The sequence below is a fragment of the Leptidea sinapis genome, chromosome 12, assembly GCF_905404315.1.
Source record: "Leptidea sinapis chromosome 12, ilLepSina1.1, whole genome shotgun sequence".
NCBI classification, from domain to species: domain Eukaryota; kingdom Metazoa; phylum Arthropoda; class Insecta; order Lepidoptera; family Pieridae; genus Leptidea; species Leptidea sinapis.
The window spans coordinates 6,293,071-6,313,122 of NC_066276.1; the positions used below are offsets into that span (position 1 = coordinate 6,293,071).

General features: G+C 35.0%; 1 protein-coding gene across 1 annotated transcript in view; it reads right to left on the reverse strand.

Annotated features, from left to right (window-relative positions):
- Positions 1-20,052, reverse strand: part of LOC126967185 (disks large homolog 4-like) — a 71,061-nt gene that overhangs the window by 49,924 nt on the left and 1,085 nt on the right. The window contains exon 2 of the mRNA XM_050811662.1: positions 6,016-6,383. Coding sequence (XP_050667619.1) covers positions 6,016-6,280 — 265 coding nt within the window. The 5' untranslated portion in view covers positions 6,281-6,383. The remainder of the gene's footprint in view (positions 1-6,015; positions 6,384-20,052) is intronic.

Sequence of the window (20,052 nt, forward strand, 5' to 3'; positions counted from 1 at the left end):
TCTGCCTTATTTGTTGTGCAATAGTTACGTGAACTTCAGTGCCTTGGGAAATCTAACCCGATCTTGAAAACACGGCGTCCGACTTAATGATGTCACAATACCTACTGCTGCAATTTTCTAGATAACCTATAACTAGAATTTCTGAATAAGAAAGATTTAAATCTGGTAAAGGTAACTATAGCATAAATGAGGGCGTATCAGGTGACTGTCACTTTTTCTCATAAAAATGCAACATTTGAATGTTTATATTAGTTGCTGGTCTTAATATGAAACATACGCTTAGAAATACCAACTGAATAAATCTATCGTTTTTAATCATTGTGATTCTACTGAAAATCTTTGTGATTTATAGTGTTTTCTTCGATTAACGCGAGTGTTACACTTTTAAATAAAACACTTTAAAAGGATTAAAATGAGTGAAATTGTAACTGTTTTTACATTAGATTTCATCATCTGCAGGCCCCCTGAAAACGAGATCTGGAAAGGTTTTGAACCGTCGGGTTAACTAAAATATTTAACTTTTACGCCTAATCTAATGTAAAAACAGTTACAATTACACGCGTTTTAATCCTTTAAAAGTGTTTTATTTAAATGTGTAACTCTCGCAAAGAAAATACTATAAATCACAAAGATTTTCAGTAGAATCACAATTAAAAACAATAGATTTATTCAGATGATATTTTTATGTGTTTGTTTCATATCAAGACCAACAAGTAATATAAATTTTCAAATGTTGAATAAAAAGCTGAATTTATTTATTTTTGTGATTCATTGTATTTTTATGAGAAAAAGTGACAGTCACCTGATACGCCCTACCCATAACAAAGCAGTGCCGCTGTAGAATCCTGAAAAACTATAAATTCAAAATAATGTGCGACGCTGCAATTGCGCTTTCAATCATTTTAAGGTATTTCCTAGTAATTTCAATATGACGGCGCCCCTCAAATTATTAATAGAGGTAATCCCTGCTATATAGCAGTAGAGTGGTTCGTAATTCGTAAAAATAATAATTAATCACAATTCGTAATAAGTATTTCCAAGTTGCATTTGTCTGTGTTGTATTTGTGTTTTACACAAATACAACACAGACAAATGCACAAATTTAATAAAATAATTTAATTTTGTAATAAATTTAATTGACACACGTGCAAAGCTGCGTGAAGCTAATTATGAACTGCACAAATCATTACATATTTCATAGTACAGATATATGTATGTGGGATCGTCTTACGGCCGTTCCCAATATACAATCTACAGATAGAGATAAATTATTACGACTGAAGCTGTCCCAATATACCAGATAAGTCATTCTTATCGTCTTATATTGGGACGCGTGAATTGAAATTTCCTTACAAACTTCTATCGCTCGTAAGCTATACGTCCCTCGTTCCATTGACAGATAGCGTGTACGGATAAGGTGAGTTACCGTCGATATGTTTATTGAGACAGAAAAGTCAACGATAGTTTTTTTTATATTTTTCTTTTTTTTATCTCAAGTAAGAGATAGACTGAATATTGGGAACGGCCGTTATACAGTTATTTGTCCAGTAACGCGTTATAGGCCAAATTACTGTATTTACTAATAGATTTGCAAACAGAACATTACTGCTTGACGTCAGAAAGTCGTTGACAAGTTGCCTCGTCACGAGCCATCCTGGAGCGCGGTAGCCGTGTCTTTAAAGACTTTCACATATTTTGATATTAAACTCGATCCGATAAAGATTTCCTCTGTGTTGAACTGATTCAAATACATTGTCCATTAGTAAATGTTTATCACAAAAGTAATTAATTAGTTATAATTTGAACCAAACAATCATAAATATCTTATACCCTTAAACGAGCAATTCTTGAATATTATATATAATCTGAGTCTCGGAAACGGCTCCAACGATTTTAATGAAGTATACAGTTAGTCTAGAGGTGAGAAATCGATCTAGATAGGTTTCAATTTTAAAAAATGTAGTTTTATCCAATTTTTAATGAGAAACAGCTACAATAACATTAGAATACAAAAGTAAATTTCGCCACTATATACAACACTATAATAGCTCAGTTGGGACATTGGTGATCCGGGAAGCAGAGGCCCTGGTTCGAATCCAGATGTCCTGTTAGTTTTATTTGTTCAAGTTTTGTACATTCTTAAAAATCCGAGCAAGGCTCGGTCGTCCAGATATTATTATTTAAATTAAGTAAAAACTTTGTAACAGTAAACAGACCTTTACCACTTTAAAAATCGGATTAAAATTTACGAGAAACGTGGTAAAACTCAAAACAATGTTAAAAGAACCTTATTGTAATGTTATTAATAACATTAATGTCTTCTTAAATGAGCCACACATTGAAAATGAACCGCCTCTAGGCTATTTAACATTAACAAATATAATTTAAATGCATTTTTAAGTGGCCCGCTGGATTTCTTGAGCCTGTCATTTTCTGGTCTGATGCCGTTTCCTTGCGAATTGGTAGTAGTATCTGTAAGAAATGACATCAAAAAGAATTTTAAAGGAATTAATTTTAATGCCTTAAATAAATGCCTTTTTATGCCTTTGATGTATGTCTGTCAAAGTGGTGGTAGATGCTGACATTCAATAAATGACTTTATAGCTTCATATTTTTAATGATTATACTTAAGTTTGAGTCTACTGCAATCCGGAAAACATATTAAATCCGCGTTGTGTCGGTCTAAGGAATAATTACCTCTGTACCTAGATCCGGCTAAGTGATCGTAAATTACAGAAAATCCGCAACATTAATGTATATCAACATACAAATATGATTTATAATATTACTGATGATAAAATCTCAGAAACCAAGACAAATTTATAATTGAATACAGCCTGTGTACATATTTTATGCATTAAGGTTTTATCGGGATAAGTTACTGGATCCAAGCTCTCAAACCCTATTCACTATTCGGTTGAAACCCGCTTTTAATGGAAATTTATGTAAAGGACAGTAATTTAAGAACCAGAAACAGTGACTGTAATGAGGCTTAGAGTTTAAAATGTTGACATAAAGCATCTATAAATTGCAAACATTAATTGGTTTCGATTGTAATTTCTGTTCTGTTCTATTTTATTGTGTCTACTTAAAATTGATTCTGTTACTTCAGAAATTGATAAAAAAGAAACGAAATGTTCTAAGACATAATTAAAATAACCATATAATATCTTCATTAATACATGCATATTTAAAAGTTCGAAAGAACTTGGAACTTATTTCACAAAATTAAGGACTAGTTTTAAGCTAAAGCTAAACAGCTGATAAAGTCAAAGTCAGCTCGGCAACGTCAATCACTTAAAAATAAAATTTATATACTTGCCAATTTCACAAAAATTTATCTTCGATATTTTTATTGTTTTGGTTACAAAAAATGAGCGATTCATTTTAAACACTGCAAAAGAACATAATATTCAAGTGAATTTTAATTATTGCAATAAACAAACTGTAAATTACTACTAAAATAAATAATTGTTTCATTAATACTTATTTTATTTGTATATAATCAGTAACGAATGATATTAGGTTACTACTAGGACTGGTATTTTAATGTTAGCAGTAAGCTAACTGTTCCAGAATCTTTTAGAGGATTCATATTCTGGGTGTAGATAAAGTCTTGTATGCAACTGTTGATAGTTGGTTATTAAAACACTCATGTGATACTATTATCACACTCGGCTTCGCCTCGTGAGATAAATCCACATTCGTGTTTTAATACCCCTTATTACACAACAGTTGCATAAATAACTATTATTGTGTTGTTTGCCAGTCAATTATAGTTCCCAAATGTAAAGAAGAATGTATCACATGACACGAAATACGGAAATAGATATTATCGGGACAGTAACAACAAGGACAGTATATCTCCAACTAATTGTTGCCATAGTAATAGTTTCGTGTTGTCATATATTTATGTTTGATTTATTATATACTTCCTTGTTACTCATATGCCAAGATCGTGTATGTAGCCACGTACCAACTTCCTTCCTTTAATACACTGCTAATTTTAGATTATTTATTTATTTAGTTCAGTAGTGATTTATTATAATCAAGGTTGTATCAAACAAGAATAAGACATTCTTAAGTACAGGTTAATGTAAAGTTATTCTAAAGTAAACTTTGCGCGGAATATGTAGAGACTTCGAATTAACTTGAATTACGTAAAACACATGTCAGATCTTAGATTAAGGATTGGTCTCGCGCTTCAACTAAATATCGCAGGCGTAGTCGATAAGTTAGGTAGCTAATACTACGCCCAATGGGCGTACTCGAGCCAGTCTCGAACAATGTGTCACGTTGACGTGCCACATGTTCTGTTATACTTAGCTAATAATTGAAACTAAAATGCCGGGTTGCGTAGTAAAGTATTGAATAAAAAATACTACAAGAAATAAGAAAGACATTGGGATCACATATCGTCAGTAAGTATTTTATTATTTTCAATGTACACAATAACACAGAGCATATGTTACAAAATTTGTTAAATGCAATTGAGTGGTAAGATGCCACGCACATATCCGTCTAATAGTTGCCGTTGTATAAAGCTATTATTCTTAGGTAGTGCGGTACCTAGTGGGAGCGCAGCAAAGATCAATCCTTAATTTAATCGTCAGATATTTTTTAATGCTAACTATCTTATAGGGTGAAAGAATGTATGTGTATTCCAATTCCTATTCCGATGAGTATTAGGATACGCAATATAGTTTTAAAAAATCTAAAGTAACATTATCTTTAAGTATTAGTTTATTTAAAATATTGTATATGTTTATCTAACGTGTTGATTTTGGCAAGTTCACAAAAACACTTCGCCACTCATTCCAGCGTTTGATAAGTTAACAGCTTCGCAAGAAGCTTCGTGTAATCTATCCGTTTCGGGAAACTCTGATCGCGCGGTATGCCTTAGATCGGTGCGATTTTGGCGAGCAGCGTTCTGTGAATGCATATTATTTTACATGTGGCAATAGATTGCTTATAATTAAAATGATTTGAGTGAATATATCAGAAAGATATTGAAACATGCTATAAGACCATGCAAAATAAACCATCTTATAAACAAAATAAGGGTCAGAATTTGGTGAGCGAATAGTGTGCCGTACGGCACTGTCGGTTTTAGTATATCTGAAAAATCTAGTGCTCTGGGGCACTGCCGATAGAACGATAGAGGCGAAACACGTGTCATAGTTATTTATGCGACTGTTGTGTAATAAGGGGTATAGCAACACGAATGTGGGTTTATCACACGAGGCAAAATATCTACACCCATAATATGAATCCTCTATAAAAGATTCGGAAACAGTTAGCTTACTGCTTACATTAAAAAACCCAGTCCTAGTAACCATTACATCATCCAAAGGAGTATTATTATGAAAACGGATGATATAATGTTGTACTGAACTTCATTACAGCACTCGTTTGGATGATGTAATGGTTATTAGGACATTGGGTGTTTTAATGTTGGCAATAAGCTGTTTCAGAATCTTAAATAGAGGATTTAAAGCATGGGTGTAGATAATGTACTATTATGAAGCTTATTGGAAATACCACTACAATAATACATCACTTATAACATTTTATATAGCAATCGTTTTTTAGCGCTTAGTCACCGATTCCACTTGTATTATAAGAAAATCACAAACCACAGAGTAAGTTTTTTATCGCACAACTCATTCACAATAAGTGCAACATCACTGGTCAATTTAAAATGAATAGATTCATTTAAATGAAACCTTTTTTACATTTAAGTTCCAGCAAGCTTAAATGTTACATAAACATGTTTACCACTGATTATTATTATGAACACTCACGCGTAGCTTATAACAACAAAATCATGCGCAGTTAACATTATTCACGTTCCTCTCACTAATACATAACCAGATATAATAGAGATATTTCAAGTTTGAACCAGTACTAAATGTAAGTGTGTATGTAAAGCCTTTTGATCTGTTTTGACGGAACTTGTCATTATGGACTTAAATTAGAAGACATATGTTTATGTTGATATTATAATATACTCACATTCTTCGGTGATTTGCATTTCAATCTTATCCAGGTCCTCGACCTCATCGTCGAAATCTGTCTGTACAGTGACGTCACGAGTGTAATGTTGTAAGGCGATGACGTCAAACGTAGCCCTATCCTCAGGGCTTGGTGTGCGGGGACTGTCCGAACAATCAGACTCGGGCAATCCAGTTCTTGCTCGTTTGCAAGCCGAACACCCACAGAGGGAGCCACGTACCCGTAGAAGCCACACAAGCCCGAACAGCGCCATACATCTGGTCATGCTGTGACACACTCACTATAACACTACACTTTGTCATGTAAATGCCGTCTCCATAAGATTTTCACTCCACAATCCCTAAGGATTCACTCAAACGACATTTTAGCTGGACAAACAAAAGATAAGACAAAATTAAGATTTCTTTTGCAGTAAATCTTTGTAGTCGAGCTTAATTACAACGCGATACGTAAACAATGAATTTCAAAGCATTAGGATTCGTACAATAGAGATGGAAACTCTCAAAAGCAGCTACAGAATGAGCAGAAATGGCGGAGGAAACAGGAAAAATGACTCAGTTTTCTCGGAAAATAACCGTCGCCGCACAAATAAGAAAATTGTTATTAGGAGTCCTTACATCAATAACTATCAGAATCAAAGGACTCAGAAAGAATGATTCAATAAGTTTGTTATGAATTATGAGACGTGTACTTTACAAATGTTGTAATAACATATTACAAATATTTGAGGATTCTATATATTGGAATTATTGTCGCTCATTGTTTTCGAAATCACCCGCAATTGTTTTGGTTATTAATATCTTATAATATGATATCTTTACAAATATGTTATTTTTAAAGTATCAACCCTCGCTTCTGGGATTAATTACACATTTTTTTTAATGGAAATATGGGACAAGACGAGCAGGACGTTCAGCTAATGGTAATTGATATGCCTACACATAACAATGCGGTACCGCTCAGGATTCTTGAACAACCCCAAAAATTCTGAGCAGCACTACAATTGCACTCGTCACCTTGAGACATAAGATGTTAAGTCTTGTTTGCCCATTAATTTCACAAGCTACGGCGCCCTTCAGACCGAAACACAGTAATACTGCTTCACGTCAGAAATAGGCGCCGTTGTGGTACCCATAATCTAGCCGGCATCCTGTGCAAAGGAGCCTCCCGCTGGTAAACACTTATTAACTGGTAAACACAAATAAAAAATTGAAAACATTTATGAACGATGCGGGACCCGAACCCGCGATCTCTCGACGACCGACTGTGAGAGCACTCGCACGGAAGGCGTGTATTCGTGTAATTAGTCCCAGAAGTAGGGATTATCACTTTAAAAAATAAAAAATTGTTGAGATTTGAAAGAGCGCCATATGCAAGTATTGAACTGTAAAGTAGGCAACAAACACATATTAAGAATTATAAACTTTACGTCTCTCTAATGGTTTTCTCAGTAGAAGAGCGCTCGATTGGAACGCGAGAGGTTACGGGTTAGAGTCCCATATCGTTCATAAATTTTATTTTCAAATTTGTGATATCATCTTATTCAAACGCCTGTGATATTGGAAAACTGACCCGATATTATTACTCATGGCCAATGATAGCTGACCTGGGCGATAAGGAGCCCATACTCCTCATGACATCGGCGACTCGATAAAATGATAAATGGCTGCCATAAATTGCAGTCCCAAGTTATAAATGGCAGTTGTTACGATGAAGGACTCATGAAAAATATCAATTTGTTTGAAGCGATGACAGAGATATTTTACAGTACCAAATTATAGCTAAAATACGGCAAAGTATATATCAAAAAGGTAAACTTTTCAGTTATCGCATTTGTAAATCCTGCGGAGAATCGCTTCGAGGCTATCTGAATACAAGGATATTGAAAATTTAATGTTACGTTGACATGAAATATTCAAATGAGATATATACGATGATAGGCAAGAAGGTATTTGTCTGACAGCAGATTTATCTCTTTAAGATTTATCAATATTAACGTTCGCGATTTTCAATTGGATGAATTTAATCTATACAACATATAAAATCTTAACAAAGTAAAAAATATACATCGAATTTATTTTTTAAAGGTAATAAAATTTGAAAAACGAAATTTTATGAACGATGTGGGACTCGAACCCACGACCTCTGGCGTTCCGTGCCAGTGCTCTAACCGAGTTAACTGTTCGAGTGACGTATCATCATAAAATCTTGTATGCTTTGTTCAACTCTAAGGATGTGGCTTCATCTACAGGATCTACTTTACATTTGATAACCTGATTAACCCCAATATTTGCATATAAGGAAATTGACTTGAGATTTCGCTCTTATAAATCTAAACAATTTGTTATGTTTTTAAAGTGATAACCCTCACTTTTAGGATTAATGCACAAATAAAATCTGAAAAACAATTTGCTATGTGCTCTACCAACAACTCCGCATCCAAAACTAGCATGACAAATGATTTCAACCGCTATGAAAGACATTACTATCACCGCTACGATATTTATGTTCTCCTGGTGTCTATCCATTAATACCTTCTAGAATGACGTCAGAATATATTAAGGTATACTCGCATAAGACAATCTCTTCTTAAACTATGATCGCCTGGTACCAAAACACAATATAAAATTAATTTCAATGACTCCCATACGAATATCCCATCCGAGTTTAACATTTATACCCATCCCAAGAAAAGTGCTCACCGCCGCTAAATAATTTTTCACTTCAAAACTACTTTATAGAATTTTTATCTATAATAAAGATGTCGGGATGAGATCGGGGGAAGATACGCTACTTTTTATCACATTATAGCGATCCACACGGATCACGTAGCGGGCAGCAGCTAGCAAGAAATATTATTTAATTAGCACTTAAGAACATGTTTATAGATCTCAGATTAGCTAGTATACTCTATGAAATTAATTTCTCATTAGTTTAATCAAATAATTTGTATGGCGTCTGTCTCAAAGTTAGACGTCTGGCTTGTTTCAGTACTAATGGATTATCATAAATGAATGTACTGATATAGAAATTTTGTTTTATGTTCATTTTCAAATAGCACTGGAATTACTTAGTCTTGTCTCAACTGTTTTAAGTTCGGCTTTACGGGCTCTGTATGCAGACTATCTATGGCATACTATGGTATGGCATATTTTTATCATTAATTATTAGGTTTTAAATAATAGCTTATATTAATATTATAGAAGTAGTATAATCTAAGTCCATAGTAAATATATCCGAAGTGGATATAGTGTAGCTGACATCTAAAAGAATTCTTAAAGCTTGGTGTACTCAGTAAGGCGAGACAGAAAAAGCCACGGCCTGCAACTTTATAAGGCGCAAATTCGGCCTCACATGGAGTACTGTTCTCACCTCTGGGCGGGTGCTCCCCAGTACCAGCTTCTTCTTCTTCCATTTGACCATATACAACGAAGAGCGGCTCGAATCATCGACGATCAAGTCATCTCCGATCGGCTTTATTCTCTAGCATTGCGTAGAGATGTGGGTTCTCTCTGCATCTTCTACCGCATTTATCACCGGGAGTGCTCAGAGGAGCTGTTCGGGTTGATTCCAGCGGCCGAATTCCACCATCGGACATTACGTGCAAAGTACCATCCGCATCACGTAGACGTCTGGCATTCCACAACCGCGCGTTTTGTTCGAAATTTCTTGCCTCGCACAGCCACTTTGTGGAATCAACTACCGGCAGCGGTCTTCCCGAACAGATACGACCACCTTAAAGGCCGGTAACGCATTTCTTGACACACCTGTTGTTGCGGATGTCCATGGGCGGTTGCCTCACCTCTCCCCATCCCGTGAGCCTCTTGCCCGTTTGTCCCCTCTCATAAAAAAAAAGAAAAAGTAATCAATTTTGAGAACATAAATGCCTTTTTCTAACTTTTAATCAGAAGGGTCTATTGACTGTTGATATTCAATTTTCAATATTATTTTTAGTTATTTTAAGCATTAAAATAACCACATAATATCTATTTTATACTAGCTGACCTGGCAAACGTTGTTTTGCCATATAAATTATATATGTAAACCTTCCTTGAGCTTCAACGAATCTATTACAAAAGATTTTTGAGATCGGTCGAATAGTTTAGGAGTTATTAGGGAACATACAAACATACATTCTCTTTTGTATATATAGATTTCTATCGTAGATAGTAAATTTAGTAAGAGTTCTTCATAAAATATTATTAAATTTAAACAACAACATCTTAATAATAATAAAAAACGTATTGCTGGGTCGACCAATGGGAGTGATAAATCAGATATTGAGAGGGCTATTAATTATAAATTGACAAGTCTCAATCGCCATCTAGGATTCTTTTTATGAAAATAAGTTGCACGACAAGCCAGACGTTCAGCTGATGGTAATTGATACGCCCTGCCCATTACAATGCAGTGCCGCATTGGGTTCTTGAAAGTCCGAAAAATGGTACTACAACTGCGCTCATCGCCTTGAAACATAAGATATTAAGTCTAATTTGCCCAGTAATTACACTAGCTAGGGCGCCCTTCACACCGAAACTCAATATTGTTTACACATTACTGCTTCGCGGCAGAAATAGGCGCCGTATGGTAAGATCTTGATAGTATCTCAAGTAACAAATGGTAATATATAAGTAACCATAGTCTCAGTTCAGAGCAAGTTTATTATATTATATAAGACCCCTCTCAAACTCTTAAACGGGCAAGAGATTCACGTGATTGAAGGTGGTGAGGCAACCGCCCATGGACATCTGCAACAATAGGGCTTAAGAGATTTGTTTCCAACCTTTAAGTTGCTCTATGCTCGATGGTCTCTATCTGTTCGGAAAAACTCTGCTTGCTCAAAGCCAAGATGGTATTTGTTAAACGCGGGTTTTGGAAAACCAGACGTCATAATGATGGGGTGGAATTAAGCATTTTAACGTAATGTCCGGTACTGGAATTCGGCTGCTGGTATCAACCCAAGTAACTCCTCCGGGAACTCCTCGTGAAAAATGTGGTAGGAAACCCACATCGCCAAAAAATCAAGTCGATCGGAATTGACTTGATCATCGATTTTTTTTTAAATTTTATAGTCCCGCAATACTGTTCGGACAGTTTGTCTGCAGGATCAAGTCTCTTGTAATACATTAATGCTTATAAGAACATTTATTTTATACAAGTGTAATTAACAAATATTGATAAAAAAATATAATAAAAAATTCGCTCTTCGTTAGATGTGGTCAAATGGAAGAAGCTGTCAGTAGGGAACACCCACCCAAAGGTTAGAACATTACTTCATGTGAGGCCGAATTTTCACCATAATAGTGGCTTGACGTGAAGTACTGTTCCACTTTACTAACTAAACATACTTATCAAGCTCATCTAAATGACTACAGATTCCATAATGGAGCTGATCAGAACACAAAACTGTCTATATGACTAAATACTTGAATCTACTAACGGCCGTTCCTAATATACTATCTACAGATTACTACAAATTACTACCTTCTACTGTCAGTAATAAGCTGTCAATAATCTGAATCCCAATAGACCCGATAAGTCATTCTTATCGCCTTATATTGGGACATGTGAATTGAAATTTCCATACAAACTTCTATCGGTGGTAAGCTACACTTCGTCCCATTGACAGACAGCGTGTACGGATAAGGTGAGTTACCATCGATAAGTTTATTGGGGCAGAAAAGTCAACGATAGTTACGATTTTTATCTCAATTAAGAGATAGACTGAATATTGGGAACGGCCGTAAACGTTTGCTGAGTCTAGCACTGAAATATTTTTTGACATCACACATTTGCATGCACGTGGCAGCCGCCTTCGAATGACGAATCACCCAACGTTTTGACCCATGAGGGTAGAAGATTGATTACACACCCGAGCTGAGTTCTCTGCTCCCTTTTTAGAAATTCCGCTAACATGAATAGCTACTCTGGACGTAAATACATCAAAAAATTCGAACTTAATTAATCTAAAAGATTAAAACAAAGTGTGAATTATCTAGTTGATTCTGTTTTCAACGTTTTGTCTGTTCGTTATGAACTTTATACAAATAGTATGTCTTATCCTAACGTCAGTGGGATAATAAATTTATGGAGCTACCCATTTTTGTGAAACTCGAGATTTTTTATTCATATCGAGTTTGATGCTGCCATATAACTTATATTTATACAGTTTTTATTATTTTCATAATACATTCCGAATATTGGACTTAGTATCTTTAAATTTATCTTTACTATTATTATTGGAAATATCCTTCTCTTTAAAGATCTTGTCCTTGAATATAATAGGATCAAAATTCGTTCAATATAAATAGTTTATGAGTTATTAAAAAAAACTTTATGCCCTCGATTTTATCTTCTCAAATTGTTAGTAAGAATTGCAATTTTTATCTCGTACTACATACTTCAAAATTATATCTCAAAAATAACCTGAGAAGCCTACCTATACTAGATATGAGGCAACTGCTCAAAAAATCTAGGGGTTTAAGGGGTGTCATAGCTTACTGGGCTTTCAGTTCTTATATCACAAAGTGATTAGTGCAATTGTGATCCCGCTTAGAATTTTGGATCCAATTGGATTCAAAAATCCTAAGCGGCACTGTGTTGTAATGAGCAGGGCGTATCATTTACCATCTTGTTCGTCACGTCACATTTTTTCATAAACAAATGTGGGACTTGGTAAACAGCTGACATATTATTAGATCGGGGGATATAAGAAGAATATTAAGAAGGAGTAAGTAAAGAGGTGGCACAAGAAGCCAGAGATATATTTTTTCCCACCTCGATGAAAAGCTGTCGTTTAGTCCCTGATACGAGGGACAAAAGTGGCCGATTCTCTCCTGGCAAGACGACTTTTGTCTCTCATACCAGGGACTAAAAGCGAGCTTTTCATTCAGGTGGGAAAAAAAATCGTATACGCACCACGTGAGATAAGTAGGACATTGACGCGATTGTCAATATTCCGCGGGTGAGAATGACCAACTTTTATCCCTAGGTGCGTAATATACTATTTTATGGAAAAGGAGGACAAACGATCAAAAGGGCCACCGCCATCTTCGTCGTCCTTCAAGGAAGCTCATACTTTGGTTGTGCACTTCTCTGAAAACCGCTCTGTAAAGGTAAACCGCCAGTCATACAGATTCAAATTCAAATATTATTATTCAAAATAGGATTTAAATCACTTATTGAAAGTACTACCACCACTCATTTCAAAAGGTATGCCTCAGACCTGAGAAGAACGGGCGCAACAAACTCAGCGGGCTTCTTTTTTGTGTTTTTAGTGGGGATAATATGATGCGGCAGGTATGAAGTTTTTTTTAAATAAAAACAAGGGACTAGACGATAGAGACGTTCAGCTGATGGTAACTGATAAGCCTCACCCATAACAATGCAGTGCGGTAGGTTCTTGTAAACCCAAAATTGTGAGGGGCAATGCGCTCGTCACCTTGAGACATAAGAAGTTAAGTGAAGTCTCATTTGCTCAGTAATTTCATTAGATACGGTGCCGTTCAGACCGAAACGCAGTAATGTTTACATATTACTGCTTTACGGCAGAAATAGGCGCCGTTGTGGTACCCTTAACCTAGCCGGAATCCTGTGCAAAGGAGCCTCCCACAGGTCTAGTTCCTTCAAAGCACCAAATGACTGAATAATTCTTCAAGTTAAGGTATCAATGTTAGCTACAATCATTATATTTCTCTTGGTATCCCGTACCTTACATGTTTCAACTTTTTTATTACAAAATCTAATTATTTTATTAAATTTGTGTAGTAAAAACTTTAATAGAATATTAAAACTAGGCAAACAATTGGAAATATTTGTAACGAATTGTAATTTATTTTTACTAGGCATAAAAGGTATTCATTTTCTCAAAATTGATCTATTTAGAATTCATTTTAATGTTATTTCTAATATACTAGACACTACTACCGCTTCGGAAACAAATGGCGCTCTGAGAGAGAAGAAGCGGCGGAAGAAACTCTCCCAGCATTTTTTTTTGCGCTCTTTTTAATCAAATATATAATATTGTATTGTCATTGCTAATGCTATAATATTATCATAATTTAGTCCCAGGCTGTCGGATCGCTTAGATATTCAGCTGTTAGTAGTAGTATCTACAACAGAGCCATTTTTTAGTAAAATATTTAAATTTATTTATAGATAATGCCTGAACAGTGGCTGGGACTGAAGTCCATTTAAACACTTTTATAATGAATTATAGAAGTGTATTTAAGGAGACATCCTTGTGTCCATATTTCTATTATTACTTTATCTACTTTCTGTTTAAGGATGTATCTGTATTTGTTTCCAAATAAATAAATAAATATTCATTTACATTTAGCATACATTATTATTACGAATTTCCCTATAGCGTGGTTTCATATAACGTGGAACAAAATCTACCTATTATGATTTCAATAAATATAAACTGATGCAAAAATACTCACACTTACAGCAGTCTATATACTTATCAGATACAACGTCATATTGTGCAAGGCTGTAGTCAGCCAGACGGTTTAAAAATAGATTATATTATTTGACCTTTTCAAATCTTATGCTCAATAAAATATGTTACCAAAATATAATGACAGGTAATGCCTCAACGTTGCTTTGTGAATGAGAAATTCCAATATGTAGTTAACACTAGACTACATGCACTATGATAATGCACAGATATTGCACATATTAAATAACATTTAAGCTTGGATTAAGGATTGGTCTCCGCTGCGTTCCAACTAGATACCGCACTACCTAAGAATAATAGGTTTCTTATTACGGCAACTATTAGATGCTTGGGTGCGTGGTATCTTGACACTCAATGGCATCTTTCAAATTTGTAACATACGCTTCGTGTTATTTTACATTGAAATTAATAAAACACAAAATGACTGACGATATGTGACTCCAGTGTCTTTCCAGTATTTTTACTACTTCAACTATTAGCCAAGTTTAACATAACATGTGGCGCGTCAACGTCACACATAGTTCGAGACTGGCTCGAGTACGCCCACTACGAGGCCAACTTGGGCGTAGTATTAGTTGTCGCACTTTGTGACTACGCCTGCGGTATCTAGTTGGTGCACAGCGGAGACCAATCCTTTATCTAAGGCATGTAGTTGTCCGCTAAACGGATGGATAATGTATTACAAGTCGTTGTATTACATAATGGAACAAGTAACTTAAATAAATAACAATTGTAATTAATAAATATATCGAAAAATTTGTTTATCTTTAGATAGCAGTCTTATCTTAAAAGTTAATTATTGTTTGGTTATTAATTTCTGACATTGAATGCGCTTTAAGGCGGAATCGTGGCTGCCTGCGACGCCTCGAAGCCACTTGGGTTTAATTTGAATGATAAAAAAAATAAAAGGGAGTTAATCTTTGTAATTCACTGTCTTACTTCACCAAGCCTTATCCGCTGACACGAGAATTAGCTAGAAACTGTCGTACCCATAACGTTAACACCAGGAACAAACATAAACTTATAATACCTACTACTCGGCCAAGTCCAGTTACTAACGGCCGTTCCCAATATACTATCTACAGATAGAGATAAAGTACTACCTTCAACTGTCAGTAATTAGTTGTCAATAATCTGAAGCTGTCCCAATATACCCAATAAGTCATTCTTATAACCTTATATTGGGTCGCGTGAATTGAAATTTCCATGCAAACTTTATATAATAACGTCGTCCCATTGTCAAACAGCGTGCACGGATAAGGTGAGTTACCGTCGATAAGTTTATTGGGACAGAAAAGTCAACGATAGTTAAGATTTTTATCTCAAGTAAGAGATAGACTGAATATTGGGAACAGCCGTAAGTCTTTTGTGGGGCGTTTGATATGCTCTTACAGCAAGATCCCAGATAATGTTCAAAACAAATGTATTACGAAAATCAAAAGAATTGTTAAAAATGGTTTGGTGAGGAAAAGTTCACTATAATATAATTACATAAATGACTTTCTTTATGATACCACTGATTGGTAATTGAGCGACCACACGCTAAGAAGCTCGTTGAGTTTGTTGCGCCCGTCCTTCTCAGGTCTGAGGCATAACTTTTGGAATGGGTGGTAGTTTTTGACTTTCAATAAATGATTTTATATCCTGTTTTGAATAAAAATATTTGAATATGACGTAGAGAGCCGTCGAAGAGTTTAAGTGTTAGACGTAGCATAGCTTAAGTTATTTCTAAGCATGCAACTTATTTTTCGCGTAATATTGTAATGTCCATTGTGGCTTACTCGATTGGTAGATAGTTCATTTATATATTTAAAAAAAATAAGTTGAAGTTACGCCACATAATGACACTATGCCAACTATCAAATTGGCGTCAAATGAAATTCTCTAATTATTATGAAGAAAAATTTAAAAGAAAATATTTTGAAACGTATATAGTATGTACACACAAATACAAACAATATAAAATGAAAATAAACTTAAGATTATGTAAAATTATTATTACTTATGATTATATATTATTATAAACATGTAAACACCAGTGGGAGGCTCCTTTGCACAGGATGCCGGCTAGATTATGTACCACAACGGCGCCTATTTCTGCCGTGATGTAGTAATATGTTTCGATCACTGTGTTTCGATCGGAAGGCCGCCGTAACTAGTGAAATTACTGGGCAAATGAGACCGTAACACCTTATGTCTCAAGGTGACGAGCGCAGTTGTAGTGCCGCTCAGAATTATTCGGTTTTTCAATAACTTCTGAGAGGCACTGCATTGTAATCAGCTGAACATCCAGCTAGTCTCGTCTTTTATTTACTTACATAAAAAACAAAACGACTGTAACATACTATATACGATTCAAAAAACGGTCCCAAATCAGCATGTTTCTTGGTTTGAAAACCAATGCTGGTGTTCCAATGGGCCATTTGGTGACGTCATAAATAAAGCAAAACTTTTAATTGGTAGCAAACTAAAAGTAACGTGGAATGAAAACTAAACCTTATAAACTTTCATATGTAACCTTAAATCAATTTCTTTTGTGTATCGATCTGATTTATATAACGTTGGCCAATGAGTTGTTAATTTACGTTTCTACTTGTATACTACTACATGTAAATAAATAAGTAATTTAAATTTCTGTTTGTTGCTTGTTATGTCAACTATCAATTATAATTTATGCCAAAAAATGCAAACGCTTAACTTCTACTATAATAATTAATCTATACATGCATTTATATAAAATTCGAGTGTGTGTTTGTAATATTGAAATAATCGTTTTTTACAACATGTACATGAATATATATAGGTACCAAAATATTTTTTTTTACAATTTTTGTCTGTTTGTCTGTTTGTTCCGGCTAATCTCTGAAATGGCTTGATCGATTTTAACGGCACTTTTATTGGCAGGTTGAATGTGTTTATTTACACATTAAGAAAATTTAATCTTTGAATTCAGAGTATGGTGACTTTGTGAGTGGGATGTCCCGCCATAAATCTGGGGTAAGGTAGGCATAGGTCTTTGCTATTGCAGCATATGTTGCCTTAGCAAAGTTCCCTGAGGTGCCAGTAGAGCCACGGGCTGATGTGTAGCAGTCCTCAACACCATCCATTTGAAGCAGTTTCTTGGGGACAGGGGCCGACACAATACCAGTACCTCGGGGGGCAGGTATTAACCTCACAGTTACAGAGCCACATTTACCAGTTACCTTTTAAGGTACAGTATGAGGCTGATGTAATAAGGAGTAACTAAGGCTACATTTATTTTAGATTCAGAAGTGTAATTATTTTCCCGACGTCAGTAAATAATGTTTGATTTAATAATATGATTATGACACAACAGTATATATTGCGTCACTTGGTTTGATTGTACATTCCACAAAATTAATACAAGGTATCTATCGAATTAATCAAGTCAAAGATTAAATACGCCATGCATATATTGATGCCTAAATATTTTGGGACTCAGGTTGTGTTTCTTCGGTGGTAATGTATCTAGTATACATAATTAATTGATTAGGGTATTCTAAGGGTAAATGTATACACTTCTATAATAAAGTCCCAGCCACTGTTCAGGCACTATCTATAAATAAATTTAAATGTTTTATAAAAAAGGGCTCTGTCGTAAATCCTATTACTCCACTGCTGAATATCTAAATGATCGGACAGCCTGGGACTAGATTGTGATTATTTTATAGCGATAGAAATGACTGTACAATATTGTATATTTTTATTGAAAAAAAGAATGCTGGGAGAGTTTCTTGCGCCGCTTCTTCCCTCTCAGAGCGCCATTTGTGTCCGAAGCGGTGGTAGTATCTAGTAGTTATTAGAAATGACATCAAAAAGAATTCTAAAGGAATTAATTTTGAGAAAATAAATGCCTTTTATGCCTTCTAGATGATGATGCAAGAACAACAACAATATTTGATTACAATTTGTGTGTTTACAAACAGGAAACACAAAATCTCTGATATTACATTTTTTTACTAAGTATGTGGATTTAATCGATAAGCAGATTCGAGTTCTAGTTTGTGATGTGAAGTAGTATTTACTACAGTTAAAGATAAATACTGAGCTAATTAATACGGTTATTTACGGAACACAGAAGTGAACATTTTTGAATAATTTGGAATGATAAGGGAATAATTTCGCACGAATTGCTTTATTTATCAGTATAAAAGTACTAAATGACAGTACAGTACTGTGCTATATGACAATTTATATTACATACAAAATTTAACACTTCAGAAAAATCAATTTTCAACCATAATAAACTGTAAAAATTTTTGACGGCTGAGATTCGATATCCCTCGACATCGCGGTGTTTCGGCTTCGCAATCATAATGACTCAACCACTGGTCCAATGACCGTAAGATAATTAAGTTGAAATTGCCGATCTATAATTAGTTAAAAGTATAAAACTATTAGTTAGAAGTATATACATAATTTCAATGACTGTCTTACGAATCTTCGATCAGGCCACGTGTCCTGACGCGAGTTTAACATTTGATACCATCCCAAGAATGGAAAAGGAGGACAAACGAGCGTACGGGTCACCAGGTGCTAAGTGGTCACCCCCGCCCACATTCTAATGCAACACCAGAGGAATCACAGGAGCGTTGCCGACCTTTAAGGAAGCTTTACGCGTATCGTCCCGGAAACACCTCACAGGGAAGCTCATTCCACAGCTTTGTACTACGTGGAAGAAAGCTCCTTGAAAACCACACTGTGGAGAACCGCCACACATCCAGATGGAAGTTTTTACTTCAAAAATTTTTCGAGTTACTCATAATCACAGTGGCCTTAATGCCAAATAAATATTGACGGCGAAGAAAAATAATTGAGGAAATAACAATGTGCTCTACCTCTAAAAACAATCTTGAAACAGCCCGAAGGAATGTTAAAAAGGAATGAGGAATGGGCAAAGTTTGTCAAAGTAGAGGTTTATTGTACAAAACACAAATCAATCATAGCAGAGGAATTTTGTTGGTACTTTCATCATTTGGAAACTCACAAGTCAAATACCCGACCTTTTGTATTTAAAGCTTGAAATATTAAGATATAAATTATTCCCAAATGAGAAGTCAAACTTAAGACCATAAATTTGAATAAATTTACGCAGTATTTTATTTGGAAACAACATTGCCCGCTGTAGACCTGCCTACCTAGCTACCTGATATAACGTATAATACATTTTGCAAATAAACTTTCAAGAATTACTTGTTATGCCACTCAAGGATTGTTCTAAAGAAAGTTTTATCGTTTTTAAGTTAAATACTTTTTAACTTACAAACCTTGTAAATTAAAAATGTAACAACGCAGTGCCGCTCAGGATTCTTGAAAAAATACTGAGCGGCACTACAATTGCGCTCGTTAGCTTGAGACATAACATGATAACTCTCATTAGCCCAGTAATTTCACTAGCTACGGCGCCTTTTAAACCGAAACTCAAAAACATCACTATGTTTATACATTACTGCTTCACGACAGAAATAAGCGCCGTTGCGGTACCCATGATCTAGCCGGCATCCGGTGTAAGGATGCCTCCCACTGGTAAATATCTAAGTGATCGGACAGCCGGG